The following is a 20,401-nucleotide window of genomic DNA, read 5'->3' on the forward strand; positions in this document are numbered from 1 at the left end:
TCTTGATTTTTGAATTATTATTGTAGGCTTCTATTTAGTACTATAATATATATTACATTTGTCTCACAAACTTCTTGAAAATTACAAACATAATGGCAAAGTACCTTAAGGCCAAATGGAATAATAATGAAAAGAATCATTCTTTCATTATGCTGTCTAGACTCAGGATCGACATTGAATTGAATGAGAAAGACAAGATTTCTAAATTTTCTTTGACGTAAGTACTATGGCTTAACCCACAATTATAAAGCACTTATCAATTATTTGACCTCAACACAACAGCAGAGATGTACAGTGGAACCACTCTGAAAGCCACATGCAGCATAAGAATGTGTGGAGTGTGAAAATGGGTCTCATTGTGCTGGCTGATTGGGCGTCAGAGTGACCTCTTGTGATAGCGCTGTACAGTACTATTGCTAGCTAGCCTGCTACTTAGTTACTGTGTGAATGACACCAACCCTGACTGGTGTGGCTCCTCAGTGTAATGGCCCATCTCTGGATGGCTTTCTTCTTTGATTGAGGCAGGGATGTAGCATTAGTTCCATTGAGTGAGTCGACCATCTGCCTGGCATTAACCCCAGAACCCTCCTTCTCTTTACAGGCTGGACAATTTGCTTAATATGGCCTATGGCGTAAAGAGGTAATTAAAACTTCACTGAATGCCAGATGTCCATGTTGACAAAATTATTTATCTCTTGTTTTCTTCATTTTTGGAAGTCACTTGCATTCGATTCAGTTCAAGGTTATTCTGCCTTGATGTTTTTGGTTTTCTTTAGCCTTGTTTAATTTGAATCCACCAACCACTAGTCCAAAAGGAAAACAATGGTATTTTGTTTTCTAATGTTCAATTTGCTTTGTATGATGATTGCTGACTTTTACGTTTCGATGCTTTGGATAGTTTATGTGTATATTTCTGTTCTCTTGTGTGTAGCTCTTGTTTTCAGGTGTTGTTTTCTACCGGATTCAGGTACTCTAGCCTAACCTCTGTCCAGATCTATATGTTACATTGGGATCAAGCTCAGTTTAGAATCATCTCATTTTAAAGCTGTGAATCAGATTCACAGTATCAAACCAACCAATTCAATAGGATTTTGCCACCATTTTTGTAATAATACTTGTATTAGTATTACAATAGGTTATAACATCAGGCACAAGTAGTGATGGGTGTTGGGGTTAAGGGGTCAGGGGTCAGTAGGGGGCAAGGCTAGAGACACCTGGATCCCTGCAGGAAACGCTGTTTCACTGAAGCCAGTTCGACTTCTGATCACCTCCTTTTGCTCATATCTTTTGCTTCTGCTACTGTTGATGTTACATAAAGTGAAGCGGCTCTGAGACATGATATCAGCTGATGACATTTTGTTGCATGTTACAGTAATCAGTGAGTTCCTTTGAAAAGGCTGTGATCCCAGATGTAGCATGAAAAAAAGCAGCATTTTCTTTTTTCCATTTTTAAATGGAATGATTAAAAGGCTTGTTCTGTGATGAGGGCTAATCCCCTGAATTCCTCGGTTTCCATAATAGTGATAAGCATTCATTTCTGCTCGGCAGAATCAGGGAGCGAAGGCTCAACTATAACACAGTGACAGAATGATGCATGAGAAATCATCTTTAACACCTAGCTCTCCGTCAATGTCCCAGGCAGCAACTCATCTGTCTAGCATTCCTTGGGCGACGCAGCACTATTTGTACGGGGGCAGGAAACAATTAATTCAGTTGAAGGGGGGTGCAAATTATCTGACCAAGAAAATTAACACAAAAATAAGAGAAAACATTTATGATATTTACTAATATGCTGCAGTGCCTGCTGGTTCAACAACACAGCACCAAGGCAAAAACTATTGAATATGTACAAACTGTCAAAGCAGTAGTGTTTGGAATACAGAAATCCAACAAGCCATGCCTTGAGAATAGCCTCTTGCCTGCTAAGCACATGGTTTGAAGTGGTGATTAATGAACAAAGGCAAGTGTAGTAGTAGTAGTCAGTGTATTTTAGAAGTGAACAGTACAAGGTGGAGGTGGGAGCTAGGGGAGGGTGGGATCACTGCAGGTCAGCCTCCTTGTTGCTATGCAACTCCTCTATAGAAGATCAACACAGTGTGTTTGTATTTGCCCTGGTAGACACTACTGTAGTCTCCTCTGTGGCTCTGTTAGCCAGCCTGCTTGTCTCTCACCCTCACACATGCCTGCATTAACATCCAAATGACCATGAAGGTGTTATTTCTCCCAGACAAAGAAATCAGAATAGAATGTGTTAAAAAAGGCCTTGAAGTGACTAGAAGTTCCCTTTCAGTCTGTCACTCGGTATAACATACTATGTGGAACCAACGACCAACCAAATTCACCTGAAGAAAACAGAAATTACGCCCAACGGGCCAATGGATGTTGAGACCACCCATGGAAACCCCACCTTCCTGGCTATAATACCAGGGCTCGCATTCATTTCCTCAATTCTTTCCTCTTCAGCTCGCTTGAAGGAAGAACGTGTCACGCAATTTAGAAACTTTTCAAGCACATGAAGACTACGAGACTCGGCTCTGACTTAGGTGTCTGTTAGTGGGGAGAGAGTACTCGTCCCAATAGATGGTGCAAGTCTTGAGTCTTGGTTTTTCTGTTTGCTAAAAGCGGACTACTTTCTGCTCTGCTTGTGTAGCTAATGCTTCCTTGCTTGGGTAGGATTTGTGTTTGCTAAAAAAAACACGATTTTCTGCTCTGCTTGTGAACCCAGTGCTTCCTTGCTTGAGTAAGATGGCCGTTGGTAAGAGTACGTTCAAAAAGGCTAACCATCCGAGTTTGGACCTCTGATCTTTCCGTAGGGCATGTGGTTTCACAATGAAAATGAAAGATACTCACGAGTGCTGTCCTGTTTGCCTGGGGTGAAAACACGCTCAGGAGGCTTTGGCTCGGATCAGTTCATGTGACTATTGTCTCCGGCTGGGTTCAACTTCCATTGGCCGTCGAGCTGACTTTGTGAGAAAAATTGGGGCTGCTGGTGAAGCGATCTCTGGAATGTGGTTGTCTGAGGTCAGGAGAGAGTAGCAGCGGTGGTCTGAGTTTACTGGGGTGACATTTAAGCCGAGTTAGGCTCATTCCGGCTTCTCTGGCAGTGGTCAGAGTCCAGATTCCGGGGATGATATAATATCCCTGGTTGGCTTTGGAGGGTTTTCAGAGTGCAAATCGGATGATATCAGTCCGGGGCAGCCTAAAGCCATTGGATTCGGCAGGGAGAGTGAACCATTGGTGGTTAATCCACCTTTGATGTAGATGTGTCGTCGAGCGGCAAATCACCTGGGGGTGGATTTGCCATCTTCTCCCCCGCACCAGAGTTCCTCCAGGTTTGGGGTGAGGTATTTACTTCCTGTCCCTGCAGCGGTGAAGTGTTGCTTACCCCTGTTTAAAGATTTTGCTGATGATTTAAAGGCGACCTGGGATTCCCCTCATTCAGCCAGACTGGTGCTACCAAGTTATGAAATGTAGAGGGTATAGAGGAGGCGGGTCTCATTTAAACACCACCAATGGATTGAAAGCTGGCGAGTTACTTAGCTCCAGAGGTTAACAAGGGGGAAAATCCTAGCAGGTGCTTCCGAATTAACAGCGCCAGTTCTCAGCGGATCAGCTGGACACAATGTCCCAGGCTGAGGGTGTAGCAGCCCGGTCTTTGAAATTGGTCACAAGGCTTTGCATCCTCCTCCTTTTCGTGGCGTCATTACGTCAATGGTCCCCAAAGTTCTAGCGCCTGTCTTGAGGCGCTAGGACCTTGTTCAAAGCAGGCTTTTCGGCTGGTCCCTGTGTCAGAAGTACAGAGTGGTTGGTACAGCCGGTGCTTTTTAGTTCCCAAGAGCAATGGAACATGGCGTCCCATCCTGGACAAGGTTTCATGCTCACACTTCGCAGTCGGCGCATCCCTGCGATTGGTTCACGTCCATAGATCTGAAGTAGAGGTCGACCGATTATGATTTTTCACCGCCGATACCGATTATTGGAGGACCCCCAAAAAAAGCCGAAACCGATTCATTGGCCGATTAAAAAAAAAATGTATTTGTAATAATGACAATTACAACAATACTGAATTAACACTTATTTTAACTTAATATAATACATCAATAAAATCAATTTAGCCTCAAATAAATAATGAAACATGTTCAATTTGGTTTAAATAATGCAAAAACAAAGTGTTGGAGAAGAAAGTAAAAGTGCAATATGTGCCATGTAAGAAAGTTAACGTCTAAGTTCCTTGCTCAGAACAGGTGAACATATGAAAGCTAGTGGTTCCTTTTAACATGAGTTTTCAATATTCCCAGGTAAGAAGTTTTAGGTTGTAGTTATTATAGTAATTATATGACAATTTCTCTCTATAGCATTTGTATATCATATACCTTTGATTATTGGATGTTCTTATAGGCACTTTAGTATTGCCAGTGTAACAGTATAGCTTACGTCCCTCTCCTCGCCCCTTCCTGGGCTCGAACCAGGAACACATCGACAACAGCCACCCTCGAAGCAGCGTTACCCATGCAGAGCAAGGGGAATAACTACTCCAAGTCTCAGAGCGAGTGACGTTTGAAACGTTATTAGTGCGCACCCCGCTAACTATCCAGCCATTTCACATGGGTTACACCAGCCTAATCTCGGGAGTTGATGGGCTTGAAGCACAGCAAAGAGCTGCTGGCAAAACGCACAAAAGTGCTGTTTGAATGAATGCTTACTAGCCTGCTGGTGCCTACCATCGCTCAGTCAGACTGCTCTATCAAATCATAGAATTAATTATAACATAATAACACACGGAAATACGAGCCTTACGTCATTAATATGGTCGAATCCGGAAACTATCATCTCGAAAACAAGACGTTTATTCTTTCAGTGAAATACGGAACCATTCCGTATTTTATCTAACGGGTGGCATCCATAAGTCTAAATATTCCTGTTACATTGCACAACCTTCAATGTTTTGTCATAATTACGTAAAATTCTGGCAAATTAGGCGACCCAAACTGTTGCATATACCCTGAGAAGTGACACAATTTCACCTGGTTAATATTGCCTGCTAACCTGGATTTCTTTTAGCTAAATATGCAGGTTTAAAAATATATACTTCTGTGTATTGATTTTAAGAAAGGCATTGATGTTTATGGTTAGGTACACATTCGAGCAAAGACAGTCCTTTTTCGTGAATACGCACCGCATCGATTATATGCACACGCTAGATAAACTATTAATATCATCAACCATGTGTAGTTAACTAGTGATTATGATTGATTGTTTTTTATAAGATAAGTTTAATGCTAGCTAGTAACTTACCTTGGCTTACTGCATTCGCGTAACAGGCAGGCTCCTCGTGGAGTGCAATGAGAGGCAGGTGGCAGGCAAGATTGAATCCCCGAGCTGACAAGGTAAAAATATGTCGTTCTGCCCCTGAACAAGGTAGTTAACCCACCGTTCCTAGGCCATCATTGAAAATAAGAATGTGTTCTTAACTGACTTGCCTAGTTAAATAAAGATTAAATAAAGGTGTTTTAAAAACATTTTTTTATAAAAAATTGGCCAAATTGTTGTCCAAAAATACCGATTTCCAATTGTTATGAAAACTTGAAATCGTCCCTAATTAATCGGCCATTCCGATTAATCGGTCAACCTCTAATCTGAAGGATGCATATTTTCATGTGGCTATACATCCTCTCCACAGAACGTTTCTGATGTTTAATTTCGAGGGTGTAGTCTAAGAGTTTCTGGTCCTGCCTTTTGTGCTCACCCCGCACCAATACTCTGAGCCCTTGTGGTGCCAGGGGATCAGAGTATTGGCCTAATCTGGACGATTGGCTGATCGTAGTGGAGTCGAGGGAATATGTGGAGCTCCACACTGCCACACTGGTTTCCCATATTCAGTCTCTGGGGTTCATAGTGGATAACAAGAAAAGTTTTTGTCCCAACAGAAGAGGATCGCATTCCGGCTCTGTCTGGCACAGTTTCAACTGGTGCACTCTGTGCCTTTTCGCTTGTGCCTGTGGTTATTGGGTCTGATGGCCTCTGTGATAGCTTTGGTGCCTCTGGGACTTCTGTTTATGTGTCTCTTTCAGAACTGGGTGATTGCTACGCGTCTGGACACATCTCGCCACATCGGTTTCTCAAGGTATTCCCGTCGTGCCTAAGGGCATTGTGACTACTGTCACCCGTGACTACTGTTTGCAGTGGGTTCTCATGGGCTGGGCAGTGTCCCGCAGGGTGAACATGACAGACGCATCCTTACTGGGATGGGGAGGGCTGTGTGTGGGCTACTTGGAAAGCGGGATTTGGTTAACAGCGCAAAGGGCGCTACATATCAATTACCAAGACCTACTGACTGTTTTGCTATTGCTGAGGCATTCCCTTCCGATGTTGGAGGGACAACATGTGTTGGTAAGGTTGGACATCAGGATGGCGCTGGCGTACATCAGCAGGCGGTGGAAACGTGGTCTCTCTCTTTGGCCGCTATCTGTGACTGTAGGTGCGGGTAAGGATGTCTGTGACTGTAGGTGCGGGTAAGGATGACTGAAACAGGGAATTTATTCCTTCACACAGTATTTTTTGGGAAAATGGGCTGAATGGAACTAAAGCAAAGAAAGTTAAAGTTAAAGAGCCCCATCTCCTACCTATCCACAACTTACCTAACTAGCACCACCTGGCACACTAACCAAAATACAGGGGATGGTCTGCCCAGGTCTTACCTAGTGTGCATAGACATAGTATATACTACGGGTATATGTCTGCCCGCAGGCCTCTTGCCTAAGCACTCCCAAGGTTCCTTCCCCTTCCCCCCTGGGAAGAAATGGAAGAATAATACAAAACAATTTCAATAATCAAAAACACTGCATCCTATTGACACCCACATACCTCAGAAGTAGCAGCTACAAAATGCTTAACAAAACCTGTCTCTGAGCAACAACCAACACAGGACATCCAAGAAGCTCTATCTGAGCAACAACCAACAGAGGACATACCAAGAAGCTCTCTCTGAGCAAAAACACAGGCTTTTATACAGCTGGAGAAGGAGTCATAATTGCAGACAGCTGTACGAGAGGGCGGGGTCAGAGGGCGGGGTTCCCTGACGAGAGGGCGGGGTCAGCTCCAATCTGCAATGGGGCCTTCCAATCAGCTGCTTGGGGGAATCCAGGAAGCCATTTCCTGAAATACATACACATACATACAAACCCACAACAACACAGAAACTGGGGAACGTAACACGCCCACCCCAAAACCTGCAAACTGTAAGTTTGCAAACCCAACACGCATCCCCAGTTACTAAACCCATGATACAGCGTCATCAACCACATTCGTCGAACCCTTCACATAATGAATCTTTACATTGTATCCTTGTACAATCAGAGCCCACCGCATAAGTCGGCGGTACTGATTGTACATTTGCTTCAAAAATAGTCTGTGAAATAGTCTGTATAGTCTGTGAAGACCAGTACAGGCAAGGCACTGGAGCCCACATATACCTCAAAGAACTGTAAGGCTAGCAATAAAGCCAGCGTCTCTTGTTCAATAGTGGAGTACTTTGACGGACACGAGTTGAACTTACGGGAGAAGAAACTGACGGGCCAATCCATTCCCTCTTCATCTTCCTGCAAGAGAACCACACCCACCCCCACTATACTAGCATCTACGTCCAATTTATTAAGGTTTATTAAGGAGTCAGCAAGCACTTGGGCACTACAAAGTAGCGCTTTGTCAGACTCAAAAGCATAGTTACAGTCCTGGGACCACTTATATGGTACTTTGGGACTAAGCAGAGATGTAACGGGAGCTACTACCGCCGAAAAATTCTTACAGAATATACGATAGTACCCTACCATCCCCAGGAATCTGCTCAACTGGCAGCGAGTCGTGGGTGTAGGAAAAGTAACAATTGCTTCCAGTTTGTCAGTTACTGGGCGCACATTACCTCATCCCACCTGCTTCCCTAAGTAAGTCACAGTAGCCTTCCCAAACTCTCACTTGGCCAAATTGAGGGTTAAATAAGCATTCTCCAACCGCTGAAACACACTTTTCAAGGTGGCGAGATGATCAGACCAAGTAGACGAATGAATCACAACATCGTCAAGGTAAGCAGTAGAATTTGGCACATCCGCGAACACAATGTTAACTAGGAGTTGAAAAGTAGCAGGTGCATTACACATTCCAAAGGGCATCAGTGTATTGTACGAAGTTATCAGGCGTAACGAAAGGCGAGATGTCAGAAGCTCGAGAGGTCAGAGGCACCTGCCAATAACCTTTTAGCAAATATGACTTACTAACGTAAGCAGCAGAACCAATTCTATCAATGCAGTCATCTAAGTGAGGTAATGGAAAATAATCCGTCTTTGTAACTGCATTTACGCGATGATAGTCCATACATAAGCAGGACGTGCCGTCAGACTTATGAACAAGAATACATGGGGAACTCCAGGAGCTGTTACTGGGTTTTGCCATGTCATTCTGTAATAAATAAGCTACCTCACTTTTCATTACTTCCCTTTTCTTCACATTAACCCGGTACGGATGCTGACATATAGGAGCAGCGCTCCTGTAACGGCTTTCTTGTGGAGAAGGAGAGTCGGACCAAAATGCAGCGTGATGATGATTCATGATATTTTAATGAAGGAAAAAACTATACATGAAACTATCTGGTGAAAACACAAAGACAGGAACAATCACCCAACAAAACACTCAAAGAATATGGCTGCCTAAATATGGTTCCCAATCAAAGACAACGATACACACCTGCCTCTGATTGAGAACCACTCCAGACAGCCATAGACTTTGCTAGATAGCCACACACCCAACACCCCACAAAACCCCAAGACAAAACACACCACAATAAACCCATGTCACACCCTGGCCTGACCAAATAAATGAAGACAAACACAATATATTACGACCAGGGCGTGACAGCTCCCCACATCCACGTCATGTTCCAAGATGGACGTGCGACTTGGAACTTCATGAAACACATTGAGAAAACTATACAGCGATGAGCCATGGATTGGCAACAAAACTAAGACTTGATCCCCTGGTTCAAAAGAACGGCCATAATGTCATAATGTCATTTCATTCGCTTTTGAGACGAGGAGAGAGACTTTTGGGCTAACGCACATGCGGCGTAGAGCCTCTCCCGCATCTTACTGACATAATCCAACACATTTTTAGCGACGCTACTGGGTTTAGGAGATAGTATATGCTCCTTAAAAACTTTTAGCGGACTCTGTGGGGTGTGTCCAAACACAAGGTCCGCAGGGCTGAACCCTAAGGACTCTTGTATAGTTTCCCTGATAGCAAATAGGACAAAGGGCACGCCCTCATGCCAATTGGTACTGGTATCCATGCAATACTTGCATAGCATAGCCTTTAGCATCTGAGGCCAGCGTTCGAGGGCCCCTTGACTCTCCGGATGATACTGATGGGAAATACACAGTGTCTTTAACACATTTGAGAACAGTTATGACATAAAGTTGGTTCCCTGATCAGTTTGGATCACTTTAGGGAGTCCAAACATAGAGAAGAACTTCACTAGTGCCTTCACCACAGTCTTAGCCGTTATAGTACTGAGAGGGATAGCCTCTGGGTATCGAGTAGCACTGCACATTATTGTTAGTAAGAACTGGTTAACTGACCTGGTTTTCGGAAACGGGCCTACACCATTGATTATCACTCATTCAAACGGTTCCCCCACCACAGGAATCGGGCAGAGCGGCGCACGAGGAACTGTTTGAATCACTTTCCCAGTGAGTTGACATACATGACATGTTTTGCAAAATTGGACCAAGTCTGACTTCAAACCTGGCCAGAAAAAATGTTGAAGTACCCGGTTATAAGTCTTCGTGATCCCCAAATATCCGGACCGCGCCTGGTCATTGCGAGTGAGAGCATATGCTGTCAGAACGGTGTAGGAACAACCACTTGACACACTTCACTCCAGTCATTAATGGTGTCATGAGCTGCCCATTTATGCATTCAAACTCCTGCAAAAATAAAGTAGGCAGTCTCCTTAGTTTTAGCTTCCTCAGTGGAAATTACCGATGCAAAACACATTTGTGAAGACTGGTGTCTCCTTTTTGACATTCAATCACCTTCTTGGGGGTGACAGACAAAAGAATAACATGTAATTGGGACGCGATTTCGCTTTCCTTTGCCTTAGTTTTTACGGGGGTAAAAACTGTCGGCCTTGCAGCAGGAATACTCGGTGCATTGTCTTCTACCTCAACATTCTCAAAAATGGAACTCTACAAATCCCCCACATCTCCCAGCTTGCGAGATTGTACCCTCATTAACACACAAGCAGGGAAAACGTGGAAATGCTTGAACCAATTTATCATCTGCAGTTTTGATTTCTGGGTTGTCTACTACTTCTAACACAAGAGTGACGTTACCACCAGCAATATAGTTCCCTAGTAGTAATGTGACTCCTTTTACTGGCAGTGTAGACTCTACACCAACATGAAAACGTCCTGATACCAAGTCTGACACTAAGTGGACCCAGTGTAATGGTACAGGTACGGTTTTTGTCTCTATAGCCTGTAGTATGACATGCGAGCCAAAATACATTTTAGGAGACCAGGGTAAAGCATCATTGACTCTTCACTATTATTCTACAATGTAGAAAATAGTAAAAAATAAAGAAAACCCCTGGAATGAGTAGTTGTGTCCAAACTTTTGACTGCTACTGTATTTTGGAATCACGCCGTCATGGGGTTTGGGATCACTAAAGAGCGTTACTGAATTGAGGAAACTAATGCGGGCCCCTGTATTATAGCCAGGAAGGCGGGGTTTCTGAGGGCGGGCTTGGCATCCATTGGCCAGTTGGGCATGATTTCAGTTTTCAGGTGAGTATGATTTGTTGTTGACTGCCCATAGGTATGTTATACCCCGTTCCCTCCTTCAGGGAACAGTGGTTATATTCATAACTGTATGTTTTAAGACCTCTAGTGAAGGGAAGACTTGCTGTTAAAAATATTCATTTGACACAGGGTGATGGATTTTAAAAATATATATATTATTTTACGTTTATTTAACTTGGCAGTTATGATCAAATTCTTATTTACAAGATAATGACCGGCCAAGCCCAGACAACACTGGGCCAATTGTGCACCACCCTATGGGACACCCAATCACAGCCAGTTGTGATACAGCCTGGAATTGAACTAGGGTGTCTGTAGTGACACCTCAAGCACTGAGATGCAGTGCCTTAGACCGCTGCACCACTCAGGAGACCAGTAGATATAGTGACTGTAATGAGACACAAACAATACCAAACAGAATATTGTGATGGCAAAGATGTTAAAGCTCATGTAGTACTGATTCTTGCCAATACAAGACTATGATCACTGTCATCCTCATCCACCCCAAAACATATGACTGCAGTGTTGGTGGATGGAATACACTTTGTTCGTATTGCTACTGGTACTGGGCTGTAAAGGGCTTCCATTTTCCATTTGGTTTTCTCCTTCCTGAATAAGGAGGAGGCTTCTCTGAGGCAGCTGCAGTAAAGCGGAAATCTCAATTAAAGCATACCCAATAATGCTTATAGTCATTCCTACAGAGGTGGCATAAGAAATTAACCTTTTATACAATTGAACTTTTATTTAAAGTGGCAATTTCCTTTAAGCAGAAAGGCAGTAAGTGAAGTCAACGGAGCATTCAAATCTCTGTATTGCAAAAAGGGAGAAGATTACAGGGCGAATAAGAGCAGATTTACTTGGTTGCATACTCAATATCTGATGAATTGAAAAATGTTTTAATTCAGCAAGTTCCTGCAATTTAGTTCCCAATAGAGGCACTCAGGGAGACAGAAGGAGAAAAGCTTCCCTTGTGCCTCTCTCCCTCGTATGCTGCTGCTGGAGACATTTCCCAGCAGGCCCCCGCAGAGCAGTCAGCCTTGAGAAGAAGCCGCTCAGTCAATAGCGAGGAGCGATAGAGGGGAGATAGTCTAGCAGGAGGATACTGTACACAGACAGACATACCCACAGTGCATTGTGCACTGGGTAACACTGGTAATAATACATGTTGGATGGATAGGAAGGCTAGAGCTGTTGGTTGGCACTGTATGTACTGAGGGCTGGTTGGAGGTAGTTATAAAGACTTAAAACCAATACAGTAGATGCTTGAGTTTGGTTTCACTTTGGACACTTGGAGGGGAACTTGAGTGTATAGGGAAATGGCTTGTCCTACAAGCTCAGAGCTTGCAAATCCATGCACACGCAGTGGGTTTCCTATTTCTCTCAATTTGACATTTGTTTCACTTAACATTGTGCTCTTTATCTCCCTCCCTATCTCTCTCCCTGTCTATCTTGTGGTGCAGGTTTTCTCCTATCACCATTGACAGCATGACTAGCCTGGTGGGCATGAACATCCCTGGCCACACAGGAACTGGCTGGTGCATCTTTGTCTACAACCTGTCTCCAGACTCTGACGAGAGCGTCCTGTGGCAGCTGTTTGGCCCCTTCGGAGCGGTCAACAACGTCAAGGTCATCCGCGACTTCAACACCAACAAGTGCAAGGGCTTCGGCTTCGTCACCATGACGAACTACGACGAGGCGGCTATGGCCATCGCCAGTCTTAATGGGTACCGGTTGGGCGACCGCGTCTTGCAAGTCTCATTCAAGACCAACAAGACCCACAAGTCCTGAACCCCTCCTCTCTCCAAATCCCCTGTCACCACCATCACCCTTATAGTCGCCCAACACAGCAACTCTCCAACAGGAACACAGCAAACAAACAAACAAAAAAGAACTAGAAACGGCTTATAATATAGCTTTGGACCTATAAGCCAATGTTGCCTAAGTATTACAAAATGAAAGATAAAAATATCCATAATTTGGGAATCCCTGTGATAATACAGGATTCCTGTTGTATATCCTTTCTGTTCTTGTGATTGTTAAATGATTTTCTCTTCTATGTAAACAGTAGCAAAACCAGTCCCCTTATTTCAAAGAAGAGAATATCCTTTTTAGATTGAACTTTCTTGTTCTTGATTCAGGATTTCTTTCTTTTTTAAATCCGGATCCACTGTCGTTAGAATTATGCCTCCCTGACAGAAGAAGGGAGGGGGCTCTTTTTTAAATTGGTGACCATTCATTCATTTGTTGTGTATATTAAAAACCCCTATAAATTCTAAGGGATTACACAATCCTGTTTTCTCTGATGCAGAAAAAAATTATTTAAAAAAAAAATGTTTTGTATTGCAAACAAAACATGTCTTTCCTCACTGGGGTTTGGGAGATCGGGAGAGGGAGGGGATGGGTTAGCTTTCCTGGTGACACGTTAAGTGATTTAAAAAACACAATTGCCAAAGAGAAAATCTCTTTGCTTGAAAATGCATTTAGAAAAATAAAAAATAAAGAAGAAAATCTATTTTTATAATATGATAATTAAAATAAGAATTATTGAAGAATTTTTACAAGAATCTGGATTTGAAAAAATAGAAAAATATTTTGACTGGCTAATTAGAGGGTGGGGGGAGGGATGTGCGCCACCTTGTCTTGTTCGTTCTGCAGTGGTACTTTTTAGGATCAAAGATTGTTTGTTTTTAGGAGAAATTGATTGGCGATGATTTTGTAGATGGAAGGTTTTGTCATGGGATGCAAATTGAGGCAGATGATCTTCGTAATTTTTCATAGTGCGTAATTATTCAACAGCGATACCCAAAAGGGAAGGGAGAGGGGTCTTTCAAGGCCTAACCATCCTCACAGTCCGGAGCCCAAAGCAAGAAGCATTGTCCACTTGTTTTCTTTTTGTCAGTCTATGGGATATCAGTAATGACTATATACACATCTATCCATTTAGAAAACCTACATTATCTATTGATTTCTTTGCTATCATTTTGTAGAATTCGAAAAGAACGTCCTTTAGCGATCAACAGTAGGTGCTATATTACATGATTCACGTATCTTAAATATCCAAGTTTGTTGTTCTATGTGTTGTTTAGAGGAAAAAAATACTTTGATGCTGACATTGAATTGAGCTGCTGTTCTTTTTTATTTTTATTGTTGGCCCCATCTGGTTAGATTATTCCTTGCTGAAAAACCAGATGATGGACTTTGGGCCATGTAAGAATCACTTAAAACAGTTTTCTTTGGCTTGCTGACTTTTAGGTTACTTGCTGAGTGTGAAGCATTGTCAAAATTCTATAATAATTAGCTAGTTATGTTAGTCTAGATATTTGTTTCCTCAAAGGATCTATTACAACGGTGTCTTTATTTGTTGTGTACAAATAGATAATATATAGTCTACATTTGTTTTACAATATCTATATCTATATGAGTTGTCACTGTTTTTTGTTTTAGCTTGTCTTTTTCATATGACAACTTTATGAAGTGATGGTTCAGTTATTTAGAAAACTCGTGAGGAATCCTGTTTAATATGTTGTCATGTCGCTTGTGGGAAAAAAACGTTTTGGATTACATTTTTGTTAACTACCGCGGCAAAAGAAATTTAACAAAGCTTATAAAATAACGTATTTATTCATTATTTATTGATTGTTTCATTGCTTCAACTATTTATTTATTTCTATTAATGATTTATTTATTTAGGTATTTATTTGTTCGGTCTGTGTATTTACGTGATTCTGGTACAGGGAGGGAGGACGTTTCTGAGCAAAAGGGAACCAAGCGACTAGGGGAGAGGCTCTTCCGTTAGTCCACTGCACTGAGAACTTTTAGTACGTTTGTGCTTTGTACCGATATATCAAAATTACAATATAAAAAATCCAAAAGTTGAAAACTAAAAAAAATGTCAAGAGGGTTGGTGACGCTCTTCCCTTATTACTAGAAACAGTTACTCGCTATGCATAACCTAGTTGATAGTTAAATTTGCTATTGCTTTTTTCTTGTCTTGTTAAACAAAATCTTTAAATCTTTTTCAATACAGTTTAGTCTTAATAGAATGTTATAACAGTTGTTCTGGTTCAATATAACCTGTGATCAGTTTGTGTCGTTTTAAAGCCACTCCGCACCCTCCCTCCACACTACCGCTTTGTGATGAAACTTTATGCAAAAATGTGGGTCTGAAGCATAGTTTTCAGTTTTCAAACATTTTATAACATCCAATTTTGGAAACTCGGGCACATGAATTTGATGAGCAAATAAATGTCCATTGTATTTGAGGGTCATTCATTGCACTTGAGTAATCAGTCAATTCACCTAAGAGTCAAACTTATTTTTAGAGAATCGTCATGTTTGAAAGTTACATAAGAACATCTCTTTAAAGAGATCTTGAACATTGCACACTAACTGTACTTATGGCAGTTGTTGCAATTTAAAAAGACTGAAGGTATTTCATGGATTGTACCCATTCTATATTTTATATACTATAATATTATATATATTTTGAAAAGTAAAGGTCGGGAATGGTTCCAGAAGTACTGAATTGGATTTTGTTGAACCAGAAAACATGAGGTGTAGGGACATTATAAACACTTTGACATGCATATACATACTCTCTCATAACCACGTCTTAGGCAGCCCATCTGACATCATCCAACCACTATACGGTTCTGACCTCAGAACACCAACGGACCCCTTTTCATGCTCCAGAGCTGTTGGGAGCTTGAATTATGCAACAACCCCAGTAGAATGTCGTTCTGATGTGTGAACATATTTCCTATGTCTTTTAAACTCTTATGATGTGTGCTAGTGTTCTGTCTAGACCCTCTTGTGCGTCTGTGTGTTCATGCGTATGAGTGTGTGTGTGTGTGTGTGTGTGTGTGTGTGTGTGTGTGTGTGTGTGTGTGTGTGTGTGTGTGTGTGTGTGTGTGTGTGTTGTGTTTGTAAGGGTGTTTGAAACATGGGGCTGTGTCACCTCGGTCTATGTCCAACCCCTATGGCTCACACCATCCCCTGTAGCGCCTTATAGTGGCAGCCTGCCAATAGGAAATCAACAGCCAGTAGTGTAGGAGGGAAGGTAAAGAGAGGAACAAGGCTCTTGTCATTTTTTATTTTCTCCTAAAATGTGTTTGTTTACTATCTGAAAACCTATTAACTATCTTTAAAGACAAAAAATAAGAAAAAAGTTCACAGGGCCTTACTGGTCCCTCTTACTTATGCTATCACTTATCGATTATTGATTATTGTTATTATTATTATTATTGCTGTTATTCTTAGTATTCTTAATCCAATTACTGCGATGAATGACTTCATGTTATCCTTGCTAGTTTAGGTAATTTCTGAAACTGGAAACAAAATAAAAATCTTGCTGTAAATGTTTTTTTTTTTTCTCATAAAACTGTTGTGTTTGAATTATTTGTACTTTTGAATGTTGGGACAATAAAATGAGGTGTTGAAGAGCTTTGTTGTTTCTTCTCGTAAATGGCGTTATTACATTATCAATTGCACACTCACCTTTTAGAAGCAGAATCATGTACGATCAGAAGCTAGATCCTGCAGATCCAGAGTGATGTATCAGTAAAGCTTCACATAACTCCTGCCTTGGTTATACAAAATATCTATTTCAATATAGATTTCATCGAGAATTATTCACGGCTCAATATAAAATGTCACTATCATAATTCATGACTGCTTTGTCTCTTTCTCAAACACTCGAAACCCTGGCATTTTGAATACCATGAAATACAGTATATTGATATAGTAATAAAATAAATGGATTAATTCAATGTCTGAGACAGTTATATAATACCCAGTCAGGTTGCACGTGGAGAAGTGCACTTGTGAGATAATAGTGACCCCTGCATACCTGCTAAAGTATTTTAACATCAGAGATGATCACAATTGTAAATGAGTACTTGTTCTCAACTTGCCTACCTGGTTAAATAAAGGTGAAATAAAAAATAAATAAAATCACAGCTCACATTGTTGACACTGATGTACAAACTGCAGAAATATAGCTCAACCTTCAGGGCTGGATAACCGATCGGGCTCCCAGATAGCATATGATAGTTAAATGTTTAGAATTGCAGGGAATTCGCTTCAAAACTGCTAAATGTTCTCTTAGTCTCATGTGGGAAAAAATAGAATAGCAGGAAAATGTGTTTTAAACTGCACATTTTCTCTCTGCCTGATGGCAAAATGTGGAAAAAAAGCACGAGATGAGCTAATAAACAGTCGTTTTTTCTCTGCACCATGGCAAAATGTGTTGAAATATAGTAAGATAGATGTTTTCCAAAAAAAGGTTGGTGCCCCGGGGCCCTAAATGCGATAGTCTGGCCATGCCACTTTCCAGCAACAATAATCTTTTAAATAAAAACAAAGGCCATTATGGCTGCTGAGGAGATTATGGATGTAAGCAGCGCTGTCCAGCCAGCCTTGTGTTTTCCAGTTGTTAGTGGTTTAATGAGGCAGGAATCCCATCAAGGCCGGGTTCTGAAAACATGAGTCACTCTGGTCCACTGCTCTAGAGTCCCCTTAAAAGCTGCCCTCAGTCTCTGCCTTTAGCCTACTGATGGAATAATCTGGGCCTCGTTTCCCAGAGCCTTCACACTGTTAAGATCATTGTTAGAACCTTCTTACTACGTACATTTAGTGGCCAAGGTGTTTCCAAGTGTCTTCGTTAGTAACGTGGCTCTTAAAAACCTTTGCCTAAAAATGCTGATTCTATGTTTAGTTAGAGGAAGGGCAAACAAAATGTCTAACGATGCACTTTGGCTGCTCTATAACACCAAAGGTTCCTTTTTTTGTAAGATTCCAAAACAATAACTTTTTCGTATCATGTTTGTCGTGTTGGTTTTCAAATTTGGACTAACTTCTGTGATAACTTCAATTTAAACAGACAAATACACAGAGCTTGTGATTTTTTGAGCAACAGCTTTCTCCACCGCCCGTATTCACAAAGCGTCTTCCGGGTAGGAATCGTGATCTAGGACCAGCTCCCCCTTGTCAATGTAATCCTTCATTGTGATATAAAAGGCCAATCTGATCCTAAAATCAGTACTTTGACTCTGAAATGCAATGTGAATACGGGCTCTGGTCTGAGTGCATGCTACTTTCTAGTGATCTAACTCTCTTCATTGGAAATGCAACAACACCAAAAACATGAATAAGAATTAGCCTAGTTAGTCAGTAACTTAGTTAACTAATGAAACACTAATGTAAATTTGAACAAGCCTATTCAACCATATTATACCAAAATTAGCCTACTTGCAGTGAAATCTAGAGGGGCATTTTTCTTGCCATTTTTTCACTCACCAGTGCAACAATAAACGAGCAGGGGAACGAAGTAGTTTGATTAAAAGTGTTCACAATAGTCAGTATTATACCGTAGCTAGCAAATATATAGTTGTTATTTTCTAGAAACCTAGCTACAGTCCACTTAGCTAGCTAAGGTGGTGAACTCAGACTGATTACATTTACATTTACATTTAAGTCATTTAGCAGACGCTCTTATCCAGAGCGACTTACAAATTGGTGCGTTCACCTTAAGACATCCAGTGGAACAGCCACTTTACAATAGTGCATCTAAATCTTTTAAGGGGGGTGAGAAGGATTACTTTATCCTATCCTAGGTATTCCTGAAAGAGGTGGGGTTTCAGGTGTCTCCGGAAGGTGGTGATTGACTCCGCTGTCCTGGCGTCGTGAGGGAGTTTGTTCCACCATTGGGGGGCCAGAGCAGCGAACAGTTTTGACTGGGCTGCGCGGGAACTGTACTTCCTCAGTGGTAGGGAGGCGAGCAGGCCAGAGGTGGATGAACGCAGTGCCCTTGTTTGGGTGTAGGGCCTGATCAGAGCCTGGAGGTACTGAGGTGCCGTTCCCCTCACAGCTCTGTAGGCAAGCACCATGGTCTTGTAGCGGATGCGAGCTTCAACTGGAAGCCAGTGGAGAGAGTGGAGGAGCGGGGTGACGTGAGAGAACTTGGGAAGGTTGAACACCAGACGGGCTGCGGCGTTCTGGATGAGTTGTAGGGGTTTAATGGCACAGGCAGGGAGCCCAGCCAACAGCGAGTTGCAGTAATCCAGACGGGAGATGACAAGTGCCTGGATTAGGACCTGCGCTGCTTCCTGTGTGAGGCAGGGTCGTACTCTGCGGATGTTGTAGAGCATGAACCTACAGGAACGGGCCACCGCCTTGATGTTAGTTGAGAACGACAGGGTGTTGTCCAGGATCACGCCAAGGTTCTTAGCGCTCTGGGAGGAGGACACAATGGAGTTGTCAACCGTGATGGCGAGATCATGGAACGGGCAGTCCTTCCCCGGGAGGAAGAGCAGCTCCGTCTTGCCGAGGTTCAGCTTGAGGTGGTGATCCGTCATCCACACTGATATGTCTGCCAGACATGCAGAGATGCGATTCGCCACCTGGTCATCAGAAGGGGGAAAGGAGAAGATTAATTGTGTGTCGTCTGCATAGCAATGATAGGAGAGACCATGTGAGGTTATGACAGAGCCAAGTGACTTGGTGTATAGCGAGAATAGGAGAGGGCCTAGAACAGAGCCCTGGGGGACGCCAGTGGTGAGAGCGCGTGGTGAGGAGACAGATTCTCGCCACGCCACCTGGTAGGAGCGACCTGTCAGGTAGGACGCAATCCAAGCGTGGGCCGCGCCGGAGATGCCCAACTCGGAGAGGGTGGAGAGGAGGATCTGATGGTTCACAGTATCGAAGGCAGCCGATAGGTCTAGAAGGATGAGAGCAGAGGAGAGAGAGTTAGCTTTAGCAGTGCGGAGGGCCTCCGTGATACAGAGAAGAGCAGTCTCAGTTGAATGACTAGTCTTGAAACCTGACTGATTTGGATCAAGAAGGTCATTCTGAGAGAGAGCTGGCCAAGGACGGCACGTTCAAGAGTTTTGGAGAGAAAAGAAAGAAGGGATACTGGTCTGTAGTTGTTGACATCGGAGGGATCGAGTGTAGGTTTTTTCAGAAGGGGTGCAACTCTCATTCTCTTGAAGACAGAAGGGACGTAGCCAGCGGTCAGGGATGAGTTGATGAGCGAGGTGAGGTAAGGGAGAAGGTCTCCGGAAATGGTCTGGAGAAGAGAGGAGGGAATAGGGTCAAGCGGGCAGGTTGTTGGGCGGCCGGCCGTCACAAGACGCGAGATTTCATCTGGAGAGAGAGGGGAGAAAGAGGTCAGAGCACAGGGTAGGGCAGTGTGAGCAGAACCAGCGGTGTCGTTTGACTTAGCAAACGAGGATCGGATGTCGTCGACTTTCTTTTCAAAATGGTTGACGAAGTCATCTGCAGAGAGGGAGGAGGGGGGGGAGGGGGAGGAGGATTCAAGAGGGAGGAGAAGGTGGCAAAGAGCTTCCTAGGGTTAGAGGCAGATGCTTGGACTTTAGAGTGGTAGAAAGTGGCTTTAGCAGCAGAGACAGAAGAGGAAAATGTAGAGAGGAGGGAGTGAAAGGATGCCAGGTCCGCAGGGAGGCGAGTTTTCCTCCATTTCCGCTCGGCTGCCCGGAGCCCTGTTCTGTGAGCTCGCAATGAGTCGTCGAGCCACGGAGCAGGAGGGGAAGACC

The 20,401-nt window shown here is 42.8% G+C and overlaps 1 protein-coding gene across 2 annotated transcripts in view; it reads left to right on the forward strand.

Moving 5' to 3' along the window:
* The window catches only part of LOC115145005 (ELAV-like protein 4), an 84,839-nt gene extending 68,548 nt beyond the window's left edge, over positions 1–16,291 (forward strand). For both annotated transcript variants that reach the window (XM_029686199.2, XM_065003098.1), the window contains 2 exons: positions 602–640; positions 12,311–16,291. In XM_029686199.2, coding sequence (XP_029542059.1) covers positions 602–640; positions 12,311–12,638 — 367 coding nt within the window. In that variant the 3' untranslated portion in view covers positions 12,639–16,291. The remainder of the gene's footprint in view (positions 1–601; positions 641–12,310) is intronic.
* The last annotated feature ends 4,110 nt before the right edge of the window (positions 16,292–20,401 follow it).

This window comes from Oncorhynchus nerka, linkage group LG17, assembly GCF_034236695.1.
Source record: "Oncorhynchus nerka isolate Pitt River linkage group LG17, Oner_Uvic_2.0, whole genome shotgun sequence".
Taxonomy (NCBI): Eukaryota; Metazoa; Chordata; class Actinopteri; order Salmoniformes; family Salmonidae; genus Oncorhynchus; species Oncorhynchus nerka.